The 27,727-nt window shown below is 46.4% G+C and overlaps 1 protein-coding gene across 3 annotated transcripts in view; it reads right to left on the bottom strand.

Annotated features, from left to right (window-relative positions):
* LCMT1 (leucine carboxyl methyltransferase 1) overlaps positions 1 to 27,652 on the bottom strand; it is a 66,457-nt gene extending 38,805 nt beyond the window's left edge. Inside the window, exons 1-3 of one of the 3 annotated variants that reach the window (XM_001164891.5) lie at positions 27,361 to 27,652; positions 10,809 to 10,900; positions 6,849 to 6,970 (exon numbers count right to left, since the gene is read on the bottom strand). In XM_001164891.5, the coding sequence (XP_001164891.1) occupies positions 6,849 to 6,970; positions 10,809 to 10,900; positions 27,361 to 27,473 (327 nt within the window). In that variant the 5' untranslated portion in view covers positions 27,474 to 27,652. The remainder of the gene's footprint in view (positions 1 to 6,848; positions 6,971 to 10,808; positions 10,901 to 27,360) is intronic. The other 2 variants (XM_001164817.5, XM_063796894.1) reach the window with 2 other exon arrangements.
* Between the last annotated feature and the right edge of the window lie 75 nt (positions 27,653 to 27,727).

Raw genomic sequence — 27,727 nt, 5'->3', positions numbered from 1 at the left:
AGGATTACAGGTGCCCAGCCTCTGATACATTTTTCTCTGTGATAGTGAAGTATGGTAGATTAAAGAACAGGCACTCTTGGAGCTGGAGTGGCTCAAACCCCAGCTCCACCACTTACATGCTGTAAGGTCTTGGGAAAGTCAGTAAACTCACTGGGCCAGGATTTACTTGTTTGAAAAGTGAAGAAGCCGGGCACCGTGGCTCACGCCTGTAATCCCAGCACTTTGGGAGGCTGAGGCAGGCGGATCACAAGGTCAAGAGACCGAGACCATCCTGGCCAACATGGTGAATGAAACCTCATCTCTACAAAAAATACAAAAAGTAGCTACTCAGGAGGCTGAGGCAGGAGAATTGCTTGAACCCGGGAAACGGAGGTTGCAGTGAGCTGAGATCGCGCTGCTGCACTCCAGCCTGGCGACAAAGCGAGACTCCGTCTCAAAGATAAAATAAAAAAAAAAAAGAAAAGAGAAAAGTGAAGAAAATGCTAACACTTTATGGGGTTGTGAAGATTAATGAGGCAATACATGTGGGGCTCACAGGAAAGGGCCTGACCTTAGTAAAATTATCACACAGGGATCCAAAGAGCCTGTGAGCTATAACAATAAGGGAAGGTATACTGCGTTTTGAATACTGCACAACGTGCTGGAAAGAAGGTGCCAGGGCAGGAAGGAAAGTAGGGTGGGGATCAAAGGAAAGCAGCACCCTAAAATGAGGTCTCTAGCATTTGAATCAACACGTCTGTGCCTTTATTGTTACAGACACAGGTATAGAGATGGGGGCCCTGGCTCAGGATGTAACATTTATTTCTTCTTGTGGCCTGCAGTCAAACAAATATGAAAGACACACATACACACACACACAACTACACACACACACGCACATGCGCACACACAGCCCTGGGTCACCTGGCTTGCTTGGTAGCTACACCCTCCCTACCCAGTCACGCACACATCATCCTATCATCCTAGTGTTCTCTCGGTGCCCTCCTCGCTATCCAGCCACCCAGTACCTCAGCCCTGCTGATGCCTCTGGAATCCCTCCACTCCTCCTGAGCTCTGTCACCTCCAGCCCAGACTGTCCCAGCACCCCCTCTGGTGTCTCAAAGCTGCACGCTGCTGTGTACTGCACTATCCACTGCAGGTGGCCTTCTGCAGCTCTGCACACTGCTAAAACTCAGCAAGAAACAAGGCACTCTATAGCCTGGCCCACCTGCCCAGCCTCTCCCCCTCTCCACTTATCCCAGAAATACAGAACTACTTTTTTAAAACAAAGAAGACTGCTGACATCCAGAACCTGGTGATGGCTTCGCTGGTAGAGGATGGGATGGAGGAAAAGGAAAGTTAGGGTGACACCTTGTTTCTGACTGGAGCAACTGGGCAGGTAAGAGAACCATTCATGGAGACAGTAACAAGAGATGGAGCACAGGTATAGAGGGACAGATGAATCCCGGCGGGGTGAGTGCGGCATAGCAGACCTCCTGTGGACAGCATGATGGGGGCAGAAATCACCAGCAACCATATCCTAGTAGGTGAATGACCCTTAAGAGCAAACATCAGGGCTGAAAGATACAGCACCCTCCCACATAAAGACCAGTCCTCTGCTGGAATCCCAGGGGACCCAGGCTGGGATTTATCTTTTTAAAACAAAAAAGGACGGCCAAGTACAGTGGCTCACACCTGTAATCCCAGCACTTTGGGAGGCCCAGGCAGGAGGAGCGCGTGAGCCCAGAAGTTCGAGACCAGCCTGGGCAACATAGCAAGACCCTATCTCTACCCAAAATACAAATTAGCCAGGCATGGTGGCTTGCACCTGTAGTCCCCAGCTACTTGGAAGGCTGAGTTAGGAAGATGGCTTGAGCCTGGGAGGAGGAGGCTACAGTGAGCTGAGATTGTATCACTGCACTCCAGCCTGGGAGACCGAGCCAGATCCTGTCACAAAAGAAAAAAAAAGAAAAAGCCATCCAAGGAGACTTGGGCTCATGAATCTGAGCTGATCACACTTAGAGGTACAGCCCATGCCTGCTGGGTAGGGTTATGCAGAAGCTATTTCAAGATACTTGAGGGGGGCCAGGTGCAGTGGCTCACGCCTGTAATCCCAGCACTTTGGGAGCCTGAGGCAGGTGGATCACCTGAGGTCAGGAGTTCGAGACCAGCCTGGCCAACACAGTGAAACCCTGTCTCTACTAAAAATACAAACTATTAGCTGGGCATGGTGGTAGGTGCCTGTAATCCCAGCTACTCGGGAGGCTGAGGCAGGAGAATTGGTATGGGTAGGGGGATATGGAAATAACTTTCACTAGGAATTTCAATTTCTACAACACCTTTTAAGAACTTTTACTGACAGCATATGGGAAGTTAAGGATCACCTAAAATTCCAGAAGACAATGAGAACAATTAAAGGTATATAAATGAAAGACAGCATAGTGCCCTGCAGCTCTTATGGGACTTCTTCCTTTTTAAAGAGCTTTCCCATGCATTAGAACCTTGTAAAACTTCTGAATAAGAAGTCAGAGCAGAGAAAGCTTACAAAAGGCACACCCGGAGCGCTTAAGAAAGACATCCTGTGGGGCGCGGTGGCTCACATCTGTAATCCCAGCACTTTAGGAGGCTGAGGGTGGTGGATCACTTGAGGCCAGGAGTTCAAGACCAGCCAACATGGTAAAACCCCATCTCTACAAAATAGCCAGGCACGGTGGTGCGCATCTGTAATCCCAGCTACTCGGAAGGCTGAGGCAGGAGAATCGCTTGAACCTTGGAGGCAGAGGTTACAGTGAGCTGAGATCACACCACTGCACTGCAGCCTGGGCAACAGAGTGAGACTCTGACGGGTTGATAGGTGCAGTAAACCACCATGGCATGTGTGTACCTATGTAACAAACCTGCACATTCTGCACATGTACCCCAGAACTTAAAAAAAAAAAAAAGATATCCTGTTTCTTGAGAAAGGGGCAAAATGGCTGTGACAAGTGATGCTTCAACTTCTTCTTCTGTGATTCTTGATGGCCCTTTTGATATTTCACTCCAAATAGCCTGCATGCAACTGACTGGTATGGAAGACACCGAGACTGGGAACAGCTGCCACAGGACAGGAGGAATGGGGCACCCAAAGGGGACTCGACATGGCTGACCACCTCACAGACTGCCAAAATTGACCCTGCTTCCCTCCACAGGGAGATGGAGAAAAGTAGGCTGTAGGGATCCACTGGTTCCATGGAAACAGAATTCTGGAGACACCAAGAAATGGAGGCCCCTTAAAGGGTTTCACTCACCCATTATTCCTTTCCTTTTTTTTTTTTTTGAGACAGCGTCTTGCTTGGACACCCAGGCTAGAGTGCAGTGGCACGATCTTGGCTCACTACAGTCTCGACCTCCGGGGCTCAGGTGATCCTCCCACCTCCACCTCCCAAGTAGCTGGGACCACAGGTGTGCACCACCATGCCTGGCTGATTTTTTTATTTTTTGTAGAGATGGGGTTTTGTCATGATGCCCAGGCTGGTCTCAAACTCCTGAGCTCAAGCAATTCAACCACCTCAGCATCCCAAAGTGCTGGGATTACAGGCGTGACCAACTGCACCTGGCCCCTTTATTCCTTTTTTGTGACAGGACTAACTCTTCTTTGTCCTGTTCCTGCTCACTGCCAGCAGATGGGAGTCTTTAACTGTACAGTCTTGGGCTCCTGAGATTTTATGGAACAAGCTCACACCCATGACTCACAGCTAAACCTCTGCTGGTGCAACCTAGGAACCATTCCGGCTGGAAGGTGCATGAGACACTAAGACCCACAGACAATGTTTTCGCTACACTTTTAGAGACACACACATACCTCTAAAACAGAGATTGGCAAACTGCTTCTGTAAAGAGCCAGAAAGTAAATATTTTAGCCTTTGCAGGCCAGATGGTCTCTGTTGTAACTACTCAACTCTGCTGTTATAACTGTCATATGGCTGCTGAAGCACAATATGCAAACAAATGGGAGTGGCTGCCTTCCAATAAAACTTTATTTACAAAAACAGGCTGTGGGCCAGATTTGGCCCTGGGCTACAGTTTGTAACACCTGCTCTAAAAAAGCAAACAAATGTTTTATATATATATATATATTTTAAAAGAAACTTCAGACCAAAAAAAGGCCTTCAGCCCAATATAATTACCAATCAAAACCAAAACATTTCCACAAAGAACTTTCAGACACTATACAGTCTTCCTTCCTCACTACTGACTGACTGCCTTTTTCTTAGGAGGGGTACGTAAGCCTCAGGTTACTTTGCTCATAAATAAGAGGCTCAGATTTATTAATTATTAATCCATCTACAAGACGGGAGAAAAAAAACAAATTGCGTGACAAGTCAACGGGGTCTCAGGTCCAATGGCAGGATCTCTCCAGCGGCCTGTTAACACTGACACAGCACATTCTCTCACACTGTACTGTGCTCTGGTTCCTCACACCACACCATGGGACAACTCATTACAAAAACACAACAGGTCAGCCGAGCACAGTGGCTCATACCCGTAATCTCAGCACTTTGGGAGGCTAAGGCAGGTGGACCACTTGAGGCCAGGAGTTCAAGACCAGCCTGGCCAACACAGTGAAATGCTAGCTCTACTAAAAATACAAAAATTAGCTGTGCGTGGTGGTGAACGCCTGTAATCCCAACTACTGGGGAGGCTGAGACAGGAGAATCGCTTCAACCCGGGAGGTGGAGGTTGCTGTGAGCCAAGATCACACCATGGCATTCCAGCCTGGGTGAGAGAGTGAGTAAGACTCTGTCTCAAAAATAACAATGACAGAAAAACAAAGATACAACAGATCTACAGAAAAGGGAAGGTCACCCTCCTGAAAAACCACAGAGGCTGTGTGCAGGGGAAAGAGGAAGAAATCCGGAGTTTAATGGGCAGATAACAATGCTTGATCCCTGCCCCAGAGCCTCTGGCTGCAGGATCCTGGAAGACAATCTTGCAGTCTCATTTCCCTCATCTGTGTAAAACACCCTTACAGAGTTATCGTGTTAATTCATGAGGTCATATATGTAAAAACACTTCATGATGTTAGTGATTATATCTTGAGAAGAGAATGCAGAGGCAAAGAAATACCCACACTCTGTTGAAGTCACTGATTTCTCACTTCAATAAGAGAAGGGTTGAGAGCTCTGATGACCAAAGACCTTCATATCAGGTGAACTGATTAGGGGACAAAACAGATAAGTGGGTCTTGGTCAACATCCGCAAAAAATCTGGAGAAATGCACGTACCCATTACTGTCACATGACGGACCTGACAGAAGAACCAAGCAAAATCTGTACAAACCTACAAAAAAAAAAAATGCAATTAGTGAGGACTTTTTTTTTTTTTTTAAGAGACGAAGTCTCACTCGTCGCCCAGGCTGGAGTGCGGTGGCATGATCTCGACTCACTGCAACCACAATCTCCTGGGTTCAAGCAATTCTCCTGCCTCAGCCTCCCATGTAGCTAGGATTACGGGTGCCCACCACCACACCCAGCTAATTTCTGTTTTTAACAGAGACAGGGTTTCACCATGTTGGCCAGGCTGGTCTCTAACCCCTGACCTCAAGTGATCTGCCTACCTCAGCCTCCCAAAGTGCTGGGATTACAAGTGTGAGCCACCATGCCCGGCCAATTAGTGAGGACTTTGTAGGGAAACAGTTTGGCTATTAAAATCTAAGCCCAGGAGGCCAGGCACGGTGGCTCACGCCTGTAATCCCAGCACTTTGGGAGGCCGAGGTGGGCAGATCACAAGGTCAGAAGATTGTGAGCAGCCTGGCCAACATGGTGAAACCCCGTCTCTACTAAAAATACAAAAATTAGCCAGACATGGTGGTGTGCACCTGTAGTCCAAGCTATTCAGAAGGCTAAGGCAGGAGAATCGCTTGAACCCGGGAGGTGGAGGCTGCAGTGAGCCAAGATCGTGGCATTGTACTCCAGCCTGGGCAACAGAGGAGCAAGACTGTCTCAAAAAAAAAAAAAAAAAGCTAAGCCCAGGAGCCAAAGACCACACTCCAGTTTTCTTTCCCTCTGAGAATGTAATTAGACCTGCATTCATACTCTAACAGAGCAGTTAAGAGACCAAATCAGAAAAAGATTACAAAATGGCTTTGCAACATATTATCATCACCCAGCCATATGAATCTCCAAATTTTACCCAAGAGGCTATTATCCTGACAAAATCTTAGTTACTGTCAAAATTACAAATATAGGCTGGGCGCAGTGGCTAATGCCTGTAATCCCAGCACTTTGAGAGGCTGAGGCAGGAGGATCGCTTGAGGCCAGGAGTTCAGGACCAGCCTGGGCAACATAGTGAGACCACTGTCTCTACACAAAAACTTAAAAATTAGCCAGATGTGGTGGCGCATGCCTGTGGTCCCAGCTACTTGGGAGGCTGATGTGGGAGAATTGCTTAAGCCCAGCAGTTCGAGGCTGCAATGAGCCATGATTGTGCCATTGCGTTCCAGCCTGGGTGACAGGGCAAGACTCTGGCTCAAAAAAAAAAAAAAAAAACAAAAAAGTTACAAATGCATGCATGAGCTCTCCATTCCAGCAATTCTACTGGTAGAATTTCTCCTCCTGACATATTTCTACTCATACTGAGGGAAATATAAGGATTTTTATTATAGCTCCATTTGTAACAACAATTAGAGACAACCTAAAATATCTGTCACCAGGGCCCTGGTGAGATAAAACAGGACTGAGAGTCGTAGGGGCATCTAGGCAGATGGGACAGGGGTGGGAGACAGGCTTTCGCTGCATAACTTTTAATATATGTTTACATTTCGAATTAGGTGAAAATCTAACGAAAAAAATCTAAACACTTGGGGAGGGAGGAGGGGAATTTGAACATACCTTTAATCTCCAGAAGGTGGTATCCATGCCTGCCCCAAGGTTGACAATTTGACAATGACATTCTGTCTTCCGTAGAAATGCCTTTATAAGCTGACTGACACCATGGACTCGAGCAAAATATCCTAAGGGGGAGGGGAGGCACAGAAACAAGCTATCACCCAGTGATGACAGAAATTATCCCTGTGAAGCCCACCCCAGGAGAAGAGCAAAACAGAGAGCATGTGCCCTTCTGCAGTGTCAGAGGTTAATCTGCAGACTCTATGGGAGAAATAGCAACTTTCAAATTCTGTTTTTTTTTTTTGGTTAAAGGCATCTGAACCAAGGTAAGTATAATCTATTTCATGAAGCAATTAACTACCTTTGAAAAAATGAGCTATAGTTTTATGTATGAAAAATAAGTGTTTTACATTGAAACGTCTAAAGTCCATCTTGGAAATGTGCCTTTCATGGCTATAGTGAAAGCTACTCTGGATCGGGTAAACCTGAAAATTGTGAGATCATATGAAAAATAATAGTATGGGTCAGGAAACTGAGCAGATGAATGTTAACACAAAGGAAGCTATATTTGTTATCCTGTTCCCTTCACCTCCACCCTGAATGGGTTAGTCTCTATGTAAAATGGGGGTCGCAGAGAAGACCAGCAAATTGCTGCCTAATAAAATGGCTTGCTACTAAAAACACAAAAATTAGCCAGGCATGGTGGTGCACAACTGTAATCCCAGCTTCTTGGGAGGATGGACCACAAGAATTGCTTGAACCCAGGAGGCAGAGGTTGCAGTGGCCCAAGATTGCGCCACTGTTAAGTTTTCGGGTGGAGGGTTGGGGAAAAGGAGATGGAAATAAAGAAGAAAAGATCACAAGGTCTGTCTGTGCTCTAAAACTATGCTGCTCAAAGTATGTGCATGGCTGTTAACAGTATGTGACTATTTTAAGAAAAAAATCTGATAGCATTTAGAAACTTTATTACAATTTGACAGAGAAATTTCAAGTCTGTTCAATCTACTAATAAATGATTTGGAATTGTACATTGTATGTCATTTTCATTTTATTTTTCTAGATCATTTCTATTGTATTTTACAGAGATATCATCCGTGATGGATTGGACACTGGGGGAAAAATGTCCTCACCATACACCATTTGGGAGGCACTCTCCAATCTGGCTGCATTCTAAAGGTTCAAATACAGGGTAGAAGAGAGGGGTGCCGCCAGGACATGGGGTGGGGGTCTTTGCCTGTGCAGCATTTGTTAGGAAATCTGCCTCAAAAGCAGGGGAGGGAATGCAAAATAAAATTGCATGTCCTTGTTTTCAGAAACCACCACTTTAAAATTTCTTGGCATTTCTTATAGAACCCACCTACAGGATCCAACTTGAGGGCCAAGATTCCCTGCACACATAAGAATTATAGTCATTTGGTCAATTTCTCAATCTGGCTGAGAATAAGGCAGGCTCCTGTCTCAAAGCCTTTGACTTCCTTGATGGAAATTATCTGCAGAGCCTAATAGTGTCATTAACACTAAAATAAGGCAACAAAAAGTAATTCTCCATCTCTTCTCTCTCAGGCTTTACACTGCTAAGCCAGAATGGAGCTGAATGACTACCTTTCCTGCATACTCTGCTGTCTGGGAAAGAGAAACTGGGGACTTAACACATTCAGGCTGCTGCCAATCAAATGTTGCACATGGCACATGCACATCCAGATACAGACTTCTCTTTACGCTCTGGAGTTTCTAAGGGGCAGGCATCTGAAACCATATTCTAGCTATGTTCTGGAACAAGTTACCTGTTGGTGCGAGCTTCAAAATAAATAAATACTTAAATGGCCAACACTACTCATACTGTGAGCCGGGGAGGAAAATAAATCTACTGAAGATTCTTTTTTTTGAGACAGGGTCTCGCTCTGTCACCCAGGATAGAATGCAGTGGTACAATCCTGGCTCACTGCAGCTTTGATTGCCTGAGCTCTAGTGATCTTCCCACCTCTGCCTCCCAAGTAGCTGGGACTACAGGCACATGCCACCACACCTGGCTAATTTTTTATTTTTTGTAGAGACAGGGTTTCACCATGTTGCCCAGGCTGGTCTTGAACTCCTGAGCTCAAGTGATCAACCTGCCTCGGCCTCCCAAAGTGTTAGGATTACAGACGTGAGCCACCGCACCCAACCCTGTTGAAGAATTTTTTTTTTTTTGAGATGGAGTATTGCTCTGTCGCCCAGACTGGAGTGCAGTGGCGCGATCTTGGCTCACTGCAAGCTCTGCCTCCCGGGTTCACGCCATTCTCCTGCCTCAGCCTCCGGAGTAGGTGGGACTACAGGCACCCGCCACCACACCCGGCTAATTTTCTGTATTTTTAGTAGAGACGGGGTTTCACTGTGTTAGCCAGAATGGTCTCGATCTCCTGACCTCGTGATCCGCCCGCCTCGGCCTCCCAAAGTGCTGGGATTACAGGTGTGAGCCATCACGTCCAGCCCTGTTGAAGAATCTTAAGGGCCAAATCTCCTAAGCCTAGGCCTACTGCTGTCAGCACCTCTGAGCCCTCCCTCATCTGAGAATTACCAGGTCTCACAACACTTTCCCTCCCACCCACAGTGAGGAACATCAACAAAGCTGTAAAAGACCCACGTCCTCTAGACTTAAAACCCTCAAGCTGCGCAACTGGGCAGAAATCCTCAATTTCCATCCTTAGGGAAGATTCACATACACAGACAAGAGGTGTGAAAACTAAGATATGCTCAGCCTGAAATATACAAAAGCCTTTGGAATGTCTCCTTATAGAAAAACCCAATTAAATCCACATGATTAGTCCAGACACCTAGATGAGCCATAGGCAACCAACCAACCAGAGGAAAAGTCTGATGTAAATTCTAAGAGACTCTCCTCCTCATACCTGTACTATAAAGCAGTTTCTCCGTATTTATCCAATTAGTGTAGGAATACACATGTGAAAAATAAAGCTTTATGTATTTTTCTCATTGGGGAAAAAAAAGTGATTCCTGATAGGGACAGTTTACGGTGAAAGATATTTAAATGGGCTTCAAACACATGAAAATGATCCTCAACGTCACCTATAAATAGGAGAAACATTTTTAAAATTGCAGTAAGATACCATTTTTCACATGACAGATTAACAAAGATTAATACTTTTTTTCGAATTCATTAAATTTAATAAAATTTCAAAAACTATTGTGATTTTAATGTGGAAGTAGATATTGTGTTCTTTTTTTTTTTCTTTTTTACTCTAAGTTCCAGGATACATGTGCAGAATGTGCAGGTTTGTTACATAGGTATGTATATGCCATATATATATGCTTATTTCCCCAGATCTTCACCAACACGGTGTGTTATAAAACTTGTTTGCAGCCATAAAAAGGAATGAGATCATGTCCTTTGCAGGAACATGGATGAAGCTGGAAGCCATTCTTAGCAAACTAACAGAGGAACAGAAAACCAAACACCGCATGTTCTCACTCATAAATGGGAGTTGAACAGTGAGAACACATGACACAGAGAGGGGAACATCACACACTGGGGCCTGTCACTCATCAACCTGTCATTTAGATTTTTAAGCCCTGCATGCACTAGGTATTTATCCTAATGCTCTCCCTCCCCTTGCCCCCCACCCCTGACAGGCCCCAGTGTGTGATGTTCCCCTCTCTGTGTCGTGTTCTCACTGTTCGACTCCCATTTATGAGTGAGAACATGCGGTGTTTGGTTTTCTGTTCCTCTGTTAGTTTGCTAAGAATGGCTTCCAGCTTCATCCATGTCCCTGCAAAGGACATGATCTCATTCCTTTTTATGGCTGCAAACAAGTTTTATAACACACCGTGTTGGTGAAGATCTGGGGAAATAAGCACTTTTGCGCACAGCTGGAAAGGGAGCACACCACGACTTCCTTCAAGAATGAACCCCTAAAACCTCAGGTAGCTGATGAGGTGCTGTTGGGGAGGGAGATGGTCACTTGCCTCTGTTGATTTCAGGGGCTTTCCTCTCTTTAGACAGTCTCACAAAGTGCTGTATGTAAGGGTCATGCCAGTAGCCAATGCTTACTGCAAACCTGGAAGGGAGAAAAAAGGAGGAAGGTGAGTAGAGATTGAGTAGGTTCAGACCAAGGTCCACTGCCAGGTTCCCAGGAACCAGATCAAGGAACTCGACGAAAACCAACCATCCACCTCAAAAGGCCAAGTGCACATTTAGTGCCCCATTACACATGCGAAGATGCAGCCATCCATTCATCTTTATGTTCACGTTACACCACCCATCACATTTTCCACAGTGGGCCTTCTCACTGCCTTCCCTCATATTGCTAATTCACTTCCCAGGACCCTACACAGCAAATAGCCTCACTTCATGCTGCATACAGAAGATGTGCAGCCATTTATTCACTCTGCAAACTCATGGCCAGAGCCAGTCAGTTAATTCCACTAAATGAAAAAGCCTGTGCCCAGAGGAAGGGAGACTTAGAAACACTTGACAAACAGCATGAATTAACCCAAGTGTTTCTCCTGACTCTGTATTAGGTGCCAATCATTTCACTCTTCTTAGGGAGGTCATAGTGGGGAAACTAGGAAGAAATGAACAAAGCAAGCACGAACAAAACACTGTGGAAAATGCCACAGTAGCCTTAATTCTCTCTAGCCAGTCTATACTACAAGGAATTAAGGCTTCATTTAGCACAGGAAGCCTTCTTGCAACCATGAGTAGAACCAGCTTTAGGATGACTGAGGACTCATGAAAAGAACCGGGATCCCGAAGGCCATGCTCAGCTGCTGTGGGCCTGCAGACTGCTCTACCTCTGAACATCGATTTTGTGAGATAAGTGCCTTCACCCTTTTAGCCAATTTGAGTCAGGCTTCTGTTACTTGCAGCCCAAAGCATCCTAATGATACCCTGAGTAATGCCCCCATTTCTTGTTGCCTGCTAAGTAAGGTGAAATTAAGGGTATGGGTGTGTCATGTCTCTCAGCTTCTAGAAGTAGATAATACAGCTTTAAATCTGCTACTAAGGCTTACCTCTGGCCTGACTACAATAAGTGTTGAATTCTGCACAATCTCCCAACCTCTTCCATCCATAGACACCCAAAAGGAAGCACATGTTCAGCTGCTCCATGCAGCAACTCACCACAGAAACATGGAAAATACTCACTAATGGACACGATCTGTTATACAAGCCCAGACTGTCCAAGGAAAACAGCATACCCACACAGTTTTATAACAATATACTTAAAAAAATGGTTTTCAGTTAGTCATGACCCATTAATACAATAAAATCAATTCATTTGCAAACCTGCATTACTTTTTTAAATGTTGAACCAAGTAAAATAAAAAATAGGATGCATTACATATAGTAAGGATTAAGACATTTATGACGCTTACTCCTGGCTTCAAGTGATTCTCCAACCTCCGCTTCCCAAGGTGCTGAGATTACAGGCGTGAGTCACCGTGCCCAGCCTACTTTTGTTTCAAGTGTGTGTTGAGGGTGTAAGTGCAATGAAAAATGTATTGCCTCTGTGTGGTTGGCAGTTTGGGAAACACTGACTTCAAAGAAATCATATAGTGTCATCTAGTGGTAAAAGCTACATCTGCAGTTGAAACAAGAATGGTAGCCCAGCAACCCACAGATGAGAATACTCATCCCACAGTTTTAAGGATCAGAAGGGACCTTAGAAATGATCTCATCAACCCTAACATCCAGTGCAAGAACCAAGGCAGCAACATCAAGTCACTGCTTGACTACTAGTTCCCCAAGGAAGGCACTCGCCCCACTGCTAAGCAGCTCTGTTGAAAACCTGATCAATTTGCCTCCCGCTGGAAGCCATAACTTGCTGGACTCTTGGATAATAAAGAGCAGGTTCTATCCTCTCACCTCCAGATTCTTTACACTGTTCAATACGACTAGTGTAGTCAAGGAACATGTGGGTGTCTGCCAAGTGCTAGGCACTGGGGGTACAGTGGTAAACAAGGAGAGAAAGGAGAGGCAGATAATTACAAGATGAGGAGGAATGAAGGCAGTGACTCGTAGAGAGGATGAAGGTCACGGGGGAGGCCTCTCTCAGAAGGGGATGGCCGTGGCGAGCCCTGGAGAATGGGAGAGTCAGGTGTCCAAAAGGCATTCCAGACAGAAGGAAGGGCAGGCAGAAAGACTCGGGGAACACACCTGAGCCTCCAGTACAGAGAGGAGGCAGGGAGGCCGGAGGACAGTAAGAAACTGGGGAGGAGGCCAGAGGGAGAAGCAGGCTCAGGACGCAGGGTCTGGAGGGCATCTGGGACTGACCTCAGGAGCACCCTGTCCGTGGTCACAGTGGTGCACAGTGGTAGAGAGTGCTGAGATGCACGGGTCCATAATGCAAACACACCCAGCCAGCAACTCCCAACGGCTCCCACCTCCTAGTGCCCCTAACACTTTCCTCCTCCCACTCCGCAAACCCAGGTGACTGCAACAGGTTTCCATGCGCCCTAGGAAGAAGGATCTCACTGTCCAGCCTATCAGAGTGGCCAAGATGAAAAGATTTGCCACCCAGTGTTGGGCAGTGAAGAGGAGAGTGCTGTCGGGCGCTGCTGATGGGAGTTCTGAAGGGAGACAAGCAGCAAGTTTCAGGATTTATAGGACATCAGTTGGAAAGTAAGTGAACCAACTGCTGAACAAATTGGCAACAAAACTATTATTATTATTACTATTATTATTATTAGAGATGGAGTTTTGCTCTTGTTGTCCAGGCTGGAGTGCAATGGCGTGATCTCGGCTCACTGCAATCTCCGCCTTCCAGTTTCAAGCAATTCTCCTGCCTCAGCCTCCCGAGTAGCTGGGATTACAAGCACCCGCCACCACGCCTGGCTAATTTTTGTATTTTTAGTAGAGACGGGGTTTCACCACCTTGGGCAGCTGGTCTCAAACTCCTGATGTCGTGATCCGCCCGCCTCAGCCTCCCAAAGTGCTGAGATTACAGGTGTGAGCCACCGCGCCCGACCCAACAAAACTATTATTTAATCTAGCTTGGCTTTGGAGAGGGATAGGGAAGAGGGCACTCCAGCTGCCGGAACCTTAAACTGGCACAATCACACTGCAAGGCACTGTGATGACAAGTATAAATGGCCTGAAACACATGCGTACACAATGACCACACAATCCCATTTCTAGGATTTAATCCTAAGAAAATCAAGTATGGGCACAAAGATTTCTCTGCAGGAACACTGAACACAGAGTTATAGTATCAGGTGAACAAACCTAATCACAAAATTGTATGTATAGGATGTTCCCAATTTTGTTAGAGAATACATACACACGCCAGGCTGCCCACAGCAGACACCAAAGTGTTAATACACTGTTATCTCTGCACCCTGCATGACACTGTGCATCTAGTTCTGCCTGTCAATTTCCATTACACATCTCTGCTCCCAAAACCCAGAGAACATCACTTCTATTTGTATATCCTGATTTCATATTCAAAGCCCAGATTCAAAAAATCAAACATCTCAGATTTGGAAAGACCTCAAAGATTTTCCCAGTCTTCTTTCAATCCATAAATGCTTTCAGTTTCCATGACATTCACATGCCACCTGTTCAATTTAGTGTGTCTTTAAATCACTCACTTTTTAAAAATACTTAGGTTTGAGGTGCTGCCTAACATTTTCTGCTAACACAACACTGTAATAAATAGCTAACTACAAAAATGATAAGCATCTGTGTAACACCTAAAATCATCTCACTTTCCTCCCACGGGAAAGACAGATCTGGTCCAACCACCTAATGCTTCATTCAAGAAGCATTTACTGACTGAGTCCTGTCTCCACCAGCGTCAACTGGAACAACGGGGCCTTCTTCTGAAAGGTGTGAAATCCCCTCCAACAGGCATTTCCTCATCTGAGGCGTCAAAGAATGAAAACGGGCCTCCCTGCTCACCCGGCCTATAAGGATCAAGCCTGGAGCCTCATTGACTTCTTTAATCAAGTCACCAAGTGCTTACTATGTGCCAGGCATTATTCCAAATGCTTGACAAAATATGAATACACACAAATAGGAACCCTCATAAGATCCTACAAGGCAGGCTTGGCTTTACAGACTGAAGTCAGTTACATCAGCTGTGGAACTTAATTCTATAAACATAGAGAACTGAAGGTTTAATGTAGGTGTTCAAATTTACTCACCTGGATTTAAATCTGCTCCCCATACACACTTGTTTTTTCCCTCATAACACCTGAGGTGCTTAAATGCTGTGTGTGTGTTTGTCTGTATACATGTACACGTAAGTCATGTGTTGCTTAAAGATGAGGATACATTCTGAAAAACATGTTGTTTAAAAATTTAAACTTTTTCAGCGTTTTACTGTTTTATAATAACAGGTCTACTGTGTAGAGTTTCCTGAAAAGATACTGCTTTCCTGATGAAAGGAAATGGACTCTTGAGAGACAGATGTCCTTTCCTAGGATTCTTTCTTTTTCTTCTTCCCTCCTGGAGCAAAGCTACTCAAATGGACTAAGAATACTCAGTAATTCCCTGGTAAAAACCTATCCTTACCCCTGCGAAACAAGTTGTGGGAACTCTGACTCAATTTACAACTAAAAACCTTTGGAAGTCAACATTTTGAGCTATCAACTTGAAAGAAAGGAAGCAAATTAGGCCGGGTGTAGTGGCTCACGCTTGTGATCCCAGCATTTTGGGAGGCCGAGGCGGGCGGATCACCTGAGGTCAGGAGTTCGAGACCAGCCTGGCCAACATGGTGAAACTCCGTCTCTACTAAAAATACAAAAAATTAGCCGCATATGGTGGCTCATGCCTGTAATCCCAGCTACAAGAAAGGCTGAGGCAGGAGAATCGCTTGAACCCAGGAGGCAGAGGTTGTGGTGAGCCGAGATTGCGCCACTGCACTCCCGCCTGGGTGACAGAGCAAGACTCCGTCTCAAAAAAAAAAAAAAAAAAAGAAAGCAATTTAACGGGAAGTCAAGCATGAAACACACATTGCAATGTTAAAGTGTAAATAAGAATTTAGCGTATAAGGCTGAGTGTGGTGGCTCACGCCTGTAATCCCAACGCTTTGGGAGGCTGAGGCAGGTGAATCACCCGAGGTCAGGAGTTTGAGACCAGCCTGGCCAACATGGCGAAACTCCATCTCTACTAAAAATACAGAAATTAGCTGGGCATGGTGGTGCATGTCTGTAATCCCAGCTTCTCAAGAGGCTAAGGCAGGATAATAGCTTGAACCCGAGAGGTGGAGGTTGCAGTGAGCCAAGATTGCACCACTGCACTCTAGCCTGGGCAACAGAGCAAGACTCTGTCACAAAAAAAAAAAAAAAAAAAGAAGTTATATATAATACAAGTGTTGTCTCAAATCAATGGGGAAATACAGACCATTAAATAGTTGGTATGGGGACAAATGGCTAATGATGTGGAATAAAATTAACACTGCAAACACTAAAAAAGACAGATGAACAGGCCAACCATAAAACCAAAGCCAGAAAAATGATAAAAGATACGTTATAATAATTGGAAATAGCCTAAGCATTGCCCAAAACTCCCAACCTATAAAGGTAAAGATTGTCAGATTTTGCATCACAAAGATTTAAAACTTCTGAAGCTGGGCACAGTGGCAAGTGCCTATATCCCAGCTACACAGGAGACTGAGGCAGGAGGATCACTTGAGCCCAGGAGTTTGAGACCAGCCTGGGCAACATGGCAAGATCCTGTCTCAAAAGAAAGAAAAAAAGATTTACAATTTCTGAATTATGAAATGTACTGTACAAGTTGAACCAAGAGACAAGCATCAGCTTGACAGAAAATACTGCAAGCAAAGAAGAGGCACAGGATAACTACGCCTGAAATAAAAAGTTCTTACAAATCAGCAAGAAAAACACAACCAAACAAGACATGACAAACAGTCCAACAGGAAATAACAAGGGCTGGAAGCAGTGGCTCGCACCTGTAATCCCAACACTTTGGGAGGTCAAGGAGGGCAGATCACCTGAGCCCAGGAGTTCAAGACCAGCCTGGGCAACAAAGTAAGACCCCATCTCTATAAAAAATAAAAAATAAAATAAATTAAAAAACACAGCTGGGCATGGTAGTGCATGCCTGTGATTCCATCTACTCGGGAGGGTGAGGTGGGAGGATTGCTTGAGCCACCAGGGAGGTCAAGGCTGCAGTAACCCAAGATTGTGCCACTGCTCTCCAGCCTGGGCGACAGAGTGAGACTGTCTCAAACTATAATCATCATCATCATCAGGAGAGAGGATTCACATAAGAAATATCAGTGACAATGAGCAGATTTTAAATGCTCAGCCTCATGAGTGATTATAGGATAGAAATTAAAGAGACAGCCTATTTTCTACCCAGCAGCTGGTAAACAAGGAAAGAGACAGACTATTGAATAATTAGCATTGCATTCACCATGGGTAGGTACAACTGATATAACCTCTTTCAAGAAGCATTTTGCAGAAACTTCTCCCTGGGAATCTATTTCACAAGAAAATTCACACACATGTGCAAAAATGCTGATCACAACACTGTTTTCAGAGCAAAAACCAGAGCCACCTAAATGATGAACAACAGAAGAGTGGCCAAAGTACGAACTGCAGAACACTGTGCAGCCATTAAAAACAATGAGGCAGATCTCTGTGAAATGACATGGACAATATGCTCCTACTATGCCACTGATATGGTTTGGCTGTGTCCTCACCCAAAATCTCACCTTGAATTGTAATCCCCATAATCCCTACATGTCAAAAGCAGGACCAAGTGGAGGTAATTGGATCATGGGGGCTGTTTCCCCCATGCTGTTCTCATGTCATGAGATCTGATGGTTTTACAAGCGACTGGCATTTCCCCTCCTAGCACTCACTCCACCCTGCCACCCTCTGAAGAAGGTACCTGCTTCTCCTTTGTCTTCCGCCATGACTAAGTTTCCTGAGGCCTCTCCAGCAATGGGAACTGAGTCAATTAAACCTTTTTCCTTTATAAATTACCCAGTCTCAGGTATTTCTTCATAGCAGTATGAGAACAAACTAATACAGCCATTAAGGGGAGAAAAAAGAACTCACTCTTCTGTGATTAAAAAATTAACCTTTTAAGAGAAAAAAATAATTTGAAATTGATATCTTTTTCTTTTTCTTTTGAGATGGAGTCTCACTCTGTCACCAGGCTGGAGTGCAGTGGCATGATCTCGGCTCACTGCAACCTCCGACTCCCAGGTTCAAGCAATTCTCCTGACTCAGCCTCCCAAGCAGCTGGGATTACAGGCTCCCACCACCACCCCCAACTAATTTTCGTATTTTTAGTAGAGACGGGGTTTCACCATGTTGGCCAGGATGGTCTCAATCTCCTGACCTCGTGATCCACCTGCCTCGGCCTCCCAAAGTGCTGGGATTACAGGCGTGAGCCACCACGCCTGGCCAAAATTGACATTCTTGATGTAAAAATCATCAACTTTGGCAAACACATCCCAAAATTTAATCTGCTCCTTAAAAAAATGAAAACAAGGCCAGGTGTGTTGGCTCATGCCTATAATCCTAGCACTTTGGGAGGCCAAGGTGGGAGGATTGCTTGAGGCCCAGGAGTTTGAGACCAGTCTAGGCAACACGGCAAAACCCCGTCTCTAAAAAAAAAAAAAAAAAATACAAAAATCAGCCAGGCCTGGTGATGCACTCCTACAGTCCCAGCTACTCGGGACACTGAGGTGGGAGGATCACCTGAGCCCGGGGAGGTAAACGCTGCAGTAAGCTGTGAATATACCACTGCCCTCCACCCTGGGCCACAGAGTAAGACCTCATCTCAAAAAAAAAAACAAAAAAACAAGGCCAGGTGCGGTGTCTCACGCCTGTAATCCAAGCACTTTGGGAGGCCAAGGCAAGCAGATCACATGAGGTCAGGAGTTCGAGAACAGCCTGGCTACATGGTGAAACCCCGTCTCTACTAAAATACAAAAATTAGCCGCGTGTGGTGGCACATGCCTGTAATTGTAATTCCAGCTACTTGGGAGGCTGAGGCATGAGAATCGCTTGAACCTGGGAGGTAGATGCTGCAGTGAGCCGAGATCACACCACTGTACTCCAGCCTGGGTGACAGAGCGAGACTCTGTCTCAAAAAAGAAAAAAAAAGAAATCAAAAACCATAAAATTTAAATTAGCTGGGCGTGGTGGCGCATGCCTGTAATCCCAGCTACTCGGGAGGCTGAGGAAGGAGAATCACTTGAACCCGGGAGGCAGAGGTTGCAGTGACCTGAGATCGCACCATTGCACTCCAGCCTGGGCAACAAGAGCGAACCTCCGTCTCAGGAAAAAAAAAAAAAAAAAAACCATAAAATTTCACTTTATTGATGGACAAGGTTTTTTGGTTTTTTTTTTAAATATTTTTTTCAGACAGAGTCTCGCTCTGTCACCCAGGCTGGAGTGCAGTGGTGTGATCTTGGCTCACTGCAACCTCTGCCTCCTGGGTTCAAGTGATTCTCCTGCCTCAGCCTCCCAAGTAGCTGGGATTACAGGCGCCCGCAGTCACACCCAGCTAGTTTTTTGTATTTTTAGTAGAGACGGGATTTCACCGTGTTAGCCAGGATGGTCTCCATCTCCTGACCTCATGATCTGCTTGCCTCAGCCTCCCAAAGTGCTGGGATTACAGGCATGAGCCACCGTGCCTGGCCTGATAGACAAGTTTTACAGCTAATTTATGTTTAACAGAATGTTCTAGCTCTGAAGTGGCATGTCTTCTCTGGGGATGGAAAGCAGCACCTGCCTTGAAAATATTTCAGATCACAATCTCGACCTTACTCTCTGGGGCATAGCTAAGAAGATGTCATCAGGATGCCGGAAAGGCCCTGGGCTAAGCCGTGAGGAAAAACTTGGCTTTGTGGAGAGACCTTGTGACCTGCTAAAGGGGAGACCATTTTTCCATGCAGCTGAAAATGAGATTAAGTTCTATAATTTTCACAATGAAATTTCAGCCTTATAAGCCCCGGTCTGCTTTCTAGAACACATAGACCACTAAAAGTCAGTAAAATAGAAAACCAGAATGTTAAGACCTCATCAGGAAATACAATCTTGAACATGTGCGCTCAGTTCCCGTCACTGTGGCCAAGCTGACAAATACAGCTCATGTGGCGCAAAGGTAGGAATGGTCTGTGCTTAGTATCGCGTCTATTCCAGTGGCAGAGATGAACACTAGGCACTTTCTAAATTACAACTGGGCCGATGACCACCAAGAAGATGAACAGGGTGTTACGAGAACATTTAACAGAAGCTAGATCTTGTCTGTGAGTGTCAGAGAGGCCTCTTGGAGTGAGCCACATTTGAGCTAAGCCAAAAACCTTGGAGTCATCTTGGGCCCCTCAGTCTTGCCCCACATCCACTCTGCCAGAACATTCTATCAACTCCACCTTCAAAATGCACCCAGAATCTGATACATTCTCAGCACCTCCATCACCACTATCCTGATCCAAGCACCAGCCTGTCTCACAGGGGACACCCCGACAGCCGACTAACTGATCCTGCCTCCGTCCTTGCCCCTGCAGTCTGCTCCTAACAGAGGCTGAAGCAATGCTATTAAAACCAAGTGAGAGCACCTCACTCTTCAGTTCCAAATGCTCCAACAGCTCCCATCCCACTGACAGGAAAAGTCGGGTCCTTACAAGAGCCTCCCTCGAGTGACCTGCAGCATCTGCCCCCGCCTCCTGCACCCATGCTCTCCGAGATCTATCCTGCACTCATCCCCATCCCTCACCCTAGTCTTGGTGCTCCTGGAACAGGTCAGGCCGGCTCCTGCCTCAGGACCTTTCTACTCTCCTGCTTCTCTCTGCTGGACATTGCTTCCCCAGACACCCAGAGGGCTCACTCCCTGCCCCCTGCAAGCCTTTCCTCTGCACTGACCTCAGTGAGGCCTTCCCTAGCCACCCCATCTCAGATGACAACTCCTTCCAACACACCCACTGCATCTCCCACCGTCTCACACGACACATATTGTGCTGATTTGTTTCCTGGCTATTCCCTACCCACCCCCACTCCAGGAACCAATGCTCCGTAAGAGCTGCATCCTGTGTTTGGCTCACTTCTGCATTGGCAGGGTCTAGGACAGCACCTCCATAACCGAAGCAGGCGCTCAACAAAGAATGTGGAGTGAATGCACTAACCTAGGAGATAATGTGGAACTAAGCAGGCAAGGGAGGGTGGAGGAAGCATTCCAGGCAGAGGGAATGGCATGCTCCAGGGCCCCGAGGATGGAAGAAATGGGGCATATTAGATGAACTGAAAGGATGGCGGTGACGGGGGAGGGAAGTGTGGTATGAAGTGAGGCTGGGGAAGTACACAGAGCAGGCTGGGCCCTATAGCCCACGTAAGAAATGCTGGTCTTTTTCTAATGGCAACAGGAGGCCATTAAGCTAGGGAGTGACAAGATCAAATGGGCCTTTTACAAACCTCTGGCTTCAGTGTGAGATACAGATTTGGGGGAGGTAACAGAGATCGGGAGAGCCCATTTGGGAGACTAGTACCATAGTTCAGATCACAGACGGCAGAAACAGAGGTTAAGGAAAGTTGATTCCTTTCCTTACTTAGCCAAATAATTCCCTCATCCCCTAAATACTTAGCAGATAAAAGTTAACAGGTCTGGGTGACTGCACAAGAGGGAAAGTAAAGGGGCAGTTCCAAGATGACGTCAAATTTTTTTTTTTTTTTTTTTTTTGAGACGGAGTCTCTCTCTGTCGCCCAGGCCGGAATGCAGTAGCATGATCCCAGTACTCTGCAACCTCTACTTCCCCAGTTCAAGCGATTCTCCCGCCTCAGCCTCCCAATAGCTGAGATTACAGGCGCACACCACCACGCCCAGCTAATTTTTGTATTTTTAGTAGAGATGGGGTTTCACCATGTTGGCCAGGTTGGTCTCAAACTTCTGACCTCAGGTGATCCACCCATCTCGGCTCCGAAAGTGCTGGGATTACAGGTGTGAGCCACCGCACCCGGCCTTAACTTGTGAACGGAATAAACCATGGCACCATTCACTGAGTTGCAGGTTGGGAATGGCAGGGAGAACACGAGGAGCTGATATGAAGCAGTTTTGGAAATAGTGAACTGGAGGTAATACTGGGACATCCAAGTGGAGATGTCCAGCCGGCGGCCTATCAGGCTAGAGTGAGCAGATCATGAAAAGGTACAGTATGTATGTCACGCAACAAAGTGCAGATGTTTACCTTGCAGCTGATGGGGAATCAAAAGGTTTTTAGGTGAGTGACAGAATAAGATTTGCGATCCTGACAATCACCCTGGCCAGCAGGTAAGAGTGCACTGCAACAGATCAGGTGAGTCAGGAGAGCCAAGCAAGGGCTATGGTTGTGGAAAAGAGAGGAAGATGTCCCTTTTGTCACCAACCCTTCTCCCACATAGCTGCTAGGAATTTTTCTAAAACACAAACCAAGATCATATCAGTTCTGCACTCAAAATCCCTTAGGATAAAACCCATACTCCTTGGGACCTTCCACGATTCACTGCCTGAGCAGCTTTCTAAATTCTAACCTGCTACCCACTCCCTACTCTCTGTCAAGTTCACCTAATACACCACTCTACTCCAGTCTCCATGCCTCTGCTCCTGCTACTGTCTTCTGCCTGGCAAACCCCAGTTTCTGGTTTATCTCTTTTTTTTGTTTTCTGAGACAGGATCTCATTTTGTCACTCAGGCTGCAGTGCAGTGGCATAATCTCAGCTCACTGCAGCCTCGACCTCCTGGGCTCAAGTGATCTCCCACACCAGCCCCAAAGTAGATGGGACTACTGGCATGCACCGCGACACCGGTTAATTTTTTGTTTTTTTTTGTTTTTTTTTGTTTTTGTGGAGAGGAGGTTTCCCCATGTTGCCCAGGCTGGTCTTGAACTCCTGAGCTCAAGTGATCCGCTTGGCTTCTCCAGGTGCTAGGATTACCAGTTTCTCTCTTTAACACCTCCTCCACTGTGGAAAAGAGAAGAGCGGCACTGACCTCCAGGACCTGGTCTGGTGCTGTGGGCCAGGCCCTAATGTTGTTGGAAGCTGGCTGGCACCCATAGGAAGGCCATGTTGTTCTCCTGTTGGACATAAACAATCGCGCAGACCACCCACACAAGGGCACTCTGCACCACTGATGACAGGAGATGAAACGAGACCACCTCATCATTTTGTCTAAGCAGAGAAAAAAGCAAGGTCACTGTGCCACCCACGGAATACCAGACATCTCCTTCTCCCAGCTGATAGAAGTGACTGTGGCTTCTTTACATGTTACAGCTTTAGCCTTACTCCAGCCAAATCTCCTTCTAGAAAAGACACAGCTACGGGATAGAATTTTCCCACCTCCTTTCAGTACTCAACACAGAGAAAATCCCTTGACCCTCCCCCAAATCACCCAGCCAAAGCCCAGATCCTAAAGGTCTAACACTCTCTTACTGATGTGCCCCACAGCTCCTCATGGTGTGAGTCTTCCCTCCTTGCAACAAGTAATAAACCCAGCTTGCTTAACTACAGGTGTGTTTCTGGTGGTCTTTATTGGAGGAATTCACAACTGTAAAAGTGAAAAAGGATGATTACATTTCTTGGGGGAAGGCTGGGCGTGGTGGCTCATGCCTGTAATCCCAGCACTTTGAGGGGCTGAGGCAGGTGGATCACCTGAGGTCAGGCATTCGAGACCAGCCTGACCAACAAGGTGAAACCCCTTCTCTACTAAAAATACAAAAATTAGCCGGGTGTGGTGGCAGGCGCCTGTAGTCCCAGCTACTCGGGAGGCTGAGGCAGGAGAATCGCTTGAACCCAGGAGGGAGAGGTTGCAGTGAACCAACATCGCGCCACTGCACTCCAGCCTGGGCAACAACAGGCAAACTCCCTCTCAAAACAAAACAAACAAAGTTTCTTGGGGGAGGTTAAGGGAGTTTCATTCTAAGGGTTCCGATTTTCCATGTTGAGCAATAGCTGATATTATCTTGAGAATGAAAAAGGAGTGGGGTAAATCAGAAGTCTGAAGAAAGGGGAAAATGTCTGAATTAAGTATCCGGAGAAAGGGAGAGTGAGTTGATCTGAGAAACAAACTAGGATAGTCAGGTTCTGTTAAGGGCACAGTTGAGGTTGGCTGACATGATCGTAGCGGCACCAAGCCACCCTACTGTGTGATTTCTAGCACCTGTATTCAAGGCAAAAATGGATAGTTTGGTTAAACCAGCATTTTGGGTCTACTAAGACCAAAGGGCAAGGAAGATAAATGCACTGTCAACAGAATTACCGAGGGATGAAGGATGAACTCTAAGTAATCAATTAAGAGGTAACAGCAGAGGGAACATCTAAAAGACAGAGAGAACCACTGAGGTGCTAAGAAGAAATGGGCACAGCATGGGAAATAGAAAATAACTGGTCAAGCAACTTGGAAAAAAGGGGTCAGAGCTGGAGAGTGTTGCACTCTCATCTGTGAGGCAGTGCAGCATCAGGATAAAAGCAGAGGGTGTCACAGTGGGAATGGGTGACAGAATCAGATAGGAAGAGGTGATCACTGCAGACCAGGTGTTCAAGAAAGTGAGTGCCTCGTGCATAGGCTCCATGTGGATGCTGAGGTCACCTAAGGTGAAGTCATGAACTGAGGTAGAGGACACTCTGGGCCAGGCACCCCAGTCTTCCATGAATGAGGTGAATGATCAGGAGAGCTGAACAACAGCAATCAGGAGGGCTCCAGTTGGGCAGGAAGGATCTCCATGGAATGAGACGGGGGACACACACAGGAGGACACAAAGCTCAAATCCCTGATCCTGAGATACACAGGGCATGAGAAGGAGGAGGAGCCACGGGAGAGGGCTTCAAGAACAGGATATCCCTGGGGAAAGGTCAGGGTGAAGGCAAAGGGAGGGAGGGAATGGCTAAGGAGAGGCTAACAAAATAGAAGCTGATGTTGATTATCAGGTGGTAACTGCAGAGGACATAGTGAGGGGTTGGTGGGATGGTTGGGTCACAGGTAAACAAAAGAGGGGAGAACAGACTCAGTGGCATAGCATGATGGACATCATAAGGAGAGCAGAGAAGGGAAGGAGAGTGGGCTACCATGAAAAGTGCTCAATTGATACCTATTGAGTCAAATGGAATTAGTGTAAACCTAATATATCCAACCAGAAAACTTCTGATACCACAAGTCCAGGATCACAATGATGATAATGATTTGATGACAATGAGGGGGGTGGTGATGACCATTAACTACCAATTCTGAACACCTCCAGTATGCCAAGCACTGCTGCAAGCACTCCACATTTCACCTGCACAGCAATCCTCTGAGACAGATAACATCCTCCTTATCCGCAGAAGGACTCTATACCGAAGGAAGAAGCAAACTAAACAGAAGTAAAAGATTTACAGGTACCCAGAAGGCTGACTGGCTTTTTATTTTATAGCTATAACTCACTCAGGGCAGCAGGAACCACCCTAACTCATAGCTACTGCACATTCAGCAACTTTAACTAAACAATATTCAGCCTGGAGGGAAATCAAAACTAGCAATAATAATTTACTGAGGGCTTCACTTTGTGTCAGATCCTCTGCATCGATAATCTCATTTAATCCTGACACCCATAAAGGTTACCTTTATTATCACTGTTTTAAAAATGAAAAGACTAGGCTGGGTGGGGTGGCTCATGCCTGTAATCCCAGCACTTTGGGAGACCAAGGCGAGCGGATCACTTGAGTTCAGGAGTTCGAAACTAGCCTGGCCAACGTGGTGAAGCCCTGTCTCCACTAAAAATGCAAAAATTAGCTGGGCATGGTGGTGTGTGCCTGTGATCCCAGCTACTTGGGAGGTTGAGGCAGGAGAATCACTTGAACCCGGCAGGTGGAAGTTACCAGGAGCCAAGACAGCTGTGGCCAATAGCAACTGAAAGCCACAGAAGAAAAAGCTGAGTATAATCCACTCAAATTCACAAATTTCATAAGGGACTCTCTCTAAGACTTTAATACTTGTGTATTTATTAATTTAATCAATCACCACTTACATGGACTACATGCCAGACACTGCTCCAAGTGCTCTACTAATATTAAATATCATATTTGTCCACACCCACCTATGACGCATTATTATACTCCCCATTTTACAGATCAGGAAACTGAGCCACAGAAAAGTTTGGTAATTTCCCCGACTTTATACTGCCAGTAAGTGGCAACGCTCAGTTTGACAGAGTCTAGCTCCAGAATCCATGCTCTGAAAGTTTAGTCCCCAAGAACCTATAAAAAGTGCAAGGTTTAATCCAACACACTGGTTTTCCCCACTCTACAATCACTACGTGGCCTCAGCCTCCTTCTCCCACCTTTAAAGCATTTTTTGAGTTCCTCTAACAGTTCACACTCCTCTGAACACTCTCCTACAACTTTCCTATTTTTCAAGCCTTTTCTTCTCACTTTTTTTTTTTTTTTTTTGAGACATAGTCTCGCACTCTCATCCAGGTTGGAGTGCAATAGCGTGATCTTGGCTCACTGCAACCTCTGCCTCCCGGGTTCAAATGATTCTCCGGCCTCAGCCTCCCGAGTAGCTGGGATTACAGGCGCCCGCCACCACACCCAGCTAATATTTGTATTTTTAGTAGAGATGGGGTTTCACCATGTTGGCCAGGATGGTCTCGAACTCCTGACCTCGTGATCTGCCCACCTCGGCCTCCCAAAGTGCTGGGATTACAGGCGTGAACCACCGCGCCCAAACTCTTCTCACCTTAAACATCACTGACAAAATTACAAACTCTAATGGCACTGCTGCATTTGTCAGCACTCAACAAAAAAAAATCATAATTATATATTTCATAGGTAATTATTTGCTTCCTGTCTCTCTTTTCCAACAAAGCTGTGAGTTCCAGTATGTCTGACACCATGTCTGTCTTGTTCTTGGTGTATTTCCACCATCGAATTCCTACTAACCACTGCAAAGTAAAGGCCTGGCACAAAGTAAGGTCTCAAAAAATTTTGTTGAATGAAAGAATAAATGGTGGACATTCAAGCCTCAAGTTTTCTCTTTCTCTGACATGTACCTCTGCTGGCTACACCCCCATCCCCACCACCACACCCTTAACAGTGGAGACTTAGTGCGGTACTGGCTCTGCAAAGAGATATTACTTGGCTCTGGGCGGGTTATTTCCCCTCGTCATCCTGAGTTTCAGGTGCACAACAGGGATCACACCAACCCCCTAAAGAATGCAACCTACAAAAGAGAGAGAACCTACACCTCTCATCCTCGTAACCCATCGAGGCTGGAGCTACTATTTGCTTCATGTCTGTCTTTCCAGCAGCGTTTAGCTCCAAGAAGCCCAAGGCCTCGTCTGTCTGGCTCAGGGGCCTGCTCCCATCGACGATACCCAGGCTGGCCCCCTGCCTGGCTCACAGCAAAAGCTCAGAAACGATTCGTTAAATAAATGAAGCCCTGCTCCGTGCACTTCACAGGTGGGAAGCGAGGGTCGTGCGAGGCGGGGGCTGCATCCCTGCCAGCCTTGAGCGTATTCTTCAGATGCAGGCCCGCCTCCCACCTAGGCCCGCGCCCCACATGCCGGCCCCGAACCCCGCGCCCGACAAGCACCTCTTACACAGGGAAGCATCTTCGCAGGTGCCGCGCACGCCCTCGTCGTCTGCGTCGCAGCTCGAGGTGGAACAGCAGGAGGTGATAGAGGATTCCCTCTGCCTAGTGGCCATGGGCGTGGAGGTTCCTGGGAGCTGTGTCCGCCAGGGACATGGAAGCGGGGTCGACGGGCGGCGGGGGACGGCGCGAGCCACAGGGAGAAAGCAACAGAAGAGGGTAGGGCCCTACCTGGCTCAGCTGGCGCGGCTCAGTGACGCCGCCCACGCCGGCTACCACAGCAACCTCTCCGCTTATTGGCTCCTCTTCCGAGTCGCTCATTGAGCAATTCTCCTGCCCGCTCAGCCTGCGAAGTTGCTCATTGGATAAT

This window comes from Pan troglodytes, chromosome 18 (genome assembly GCF_028858775.2).
Source record: "Pan troglodytes isolate AG18354 chromosome 18, NHGRI_mPanTro3-v2.0_pri, whole genome shotgun sequence".
Taxonomy (NCBI): Eukaryota; Metazoa; Chordata; class Mammalia; order Primates; family Hominidae; genus Pan; species Pan troglodytes.
The sequence above is the reverse complement of the archived record's forward strand: the minus strand, read 5'-3'. Positions and strand labels throughout refer to the sequence as shown.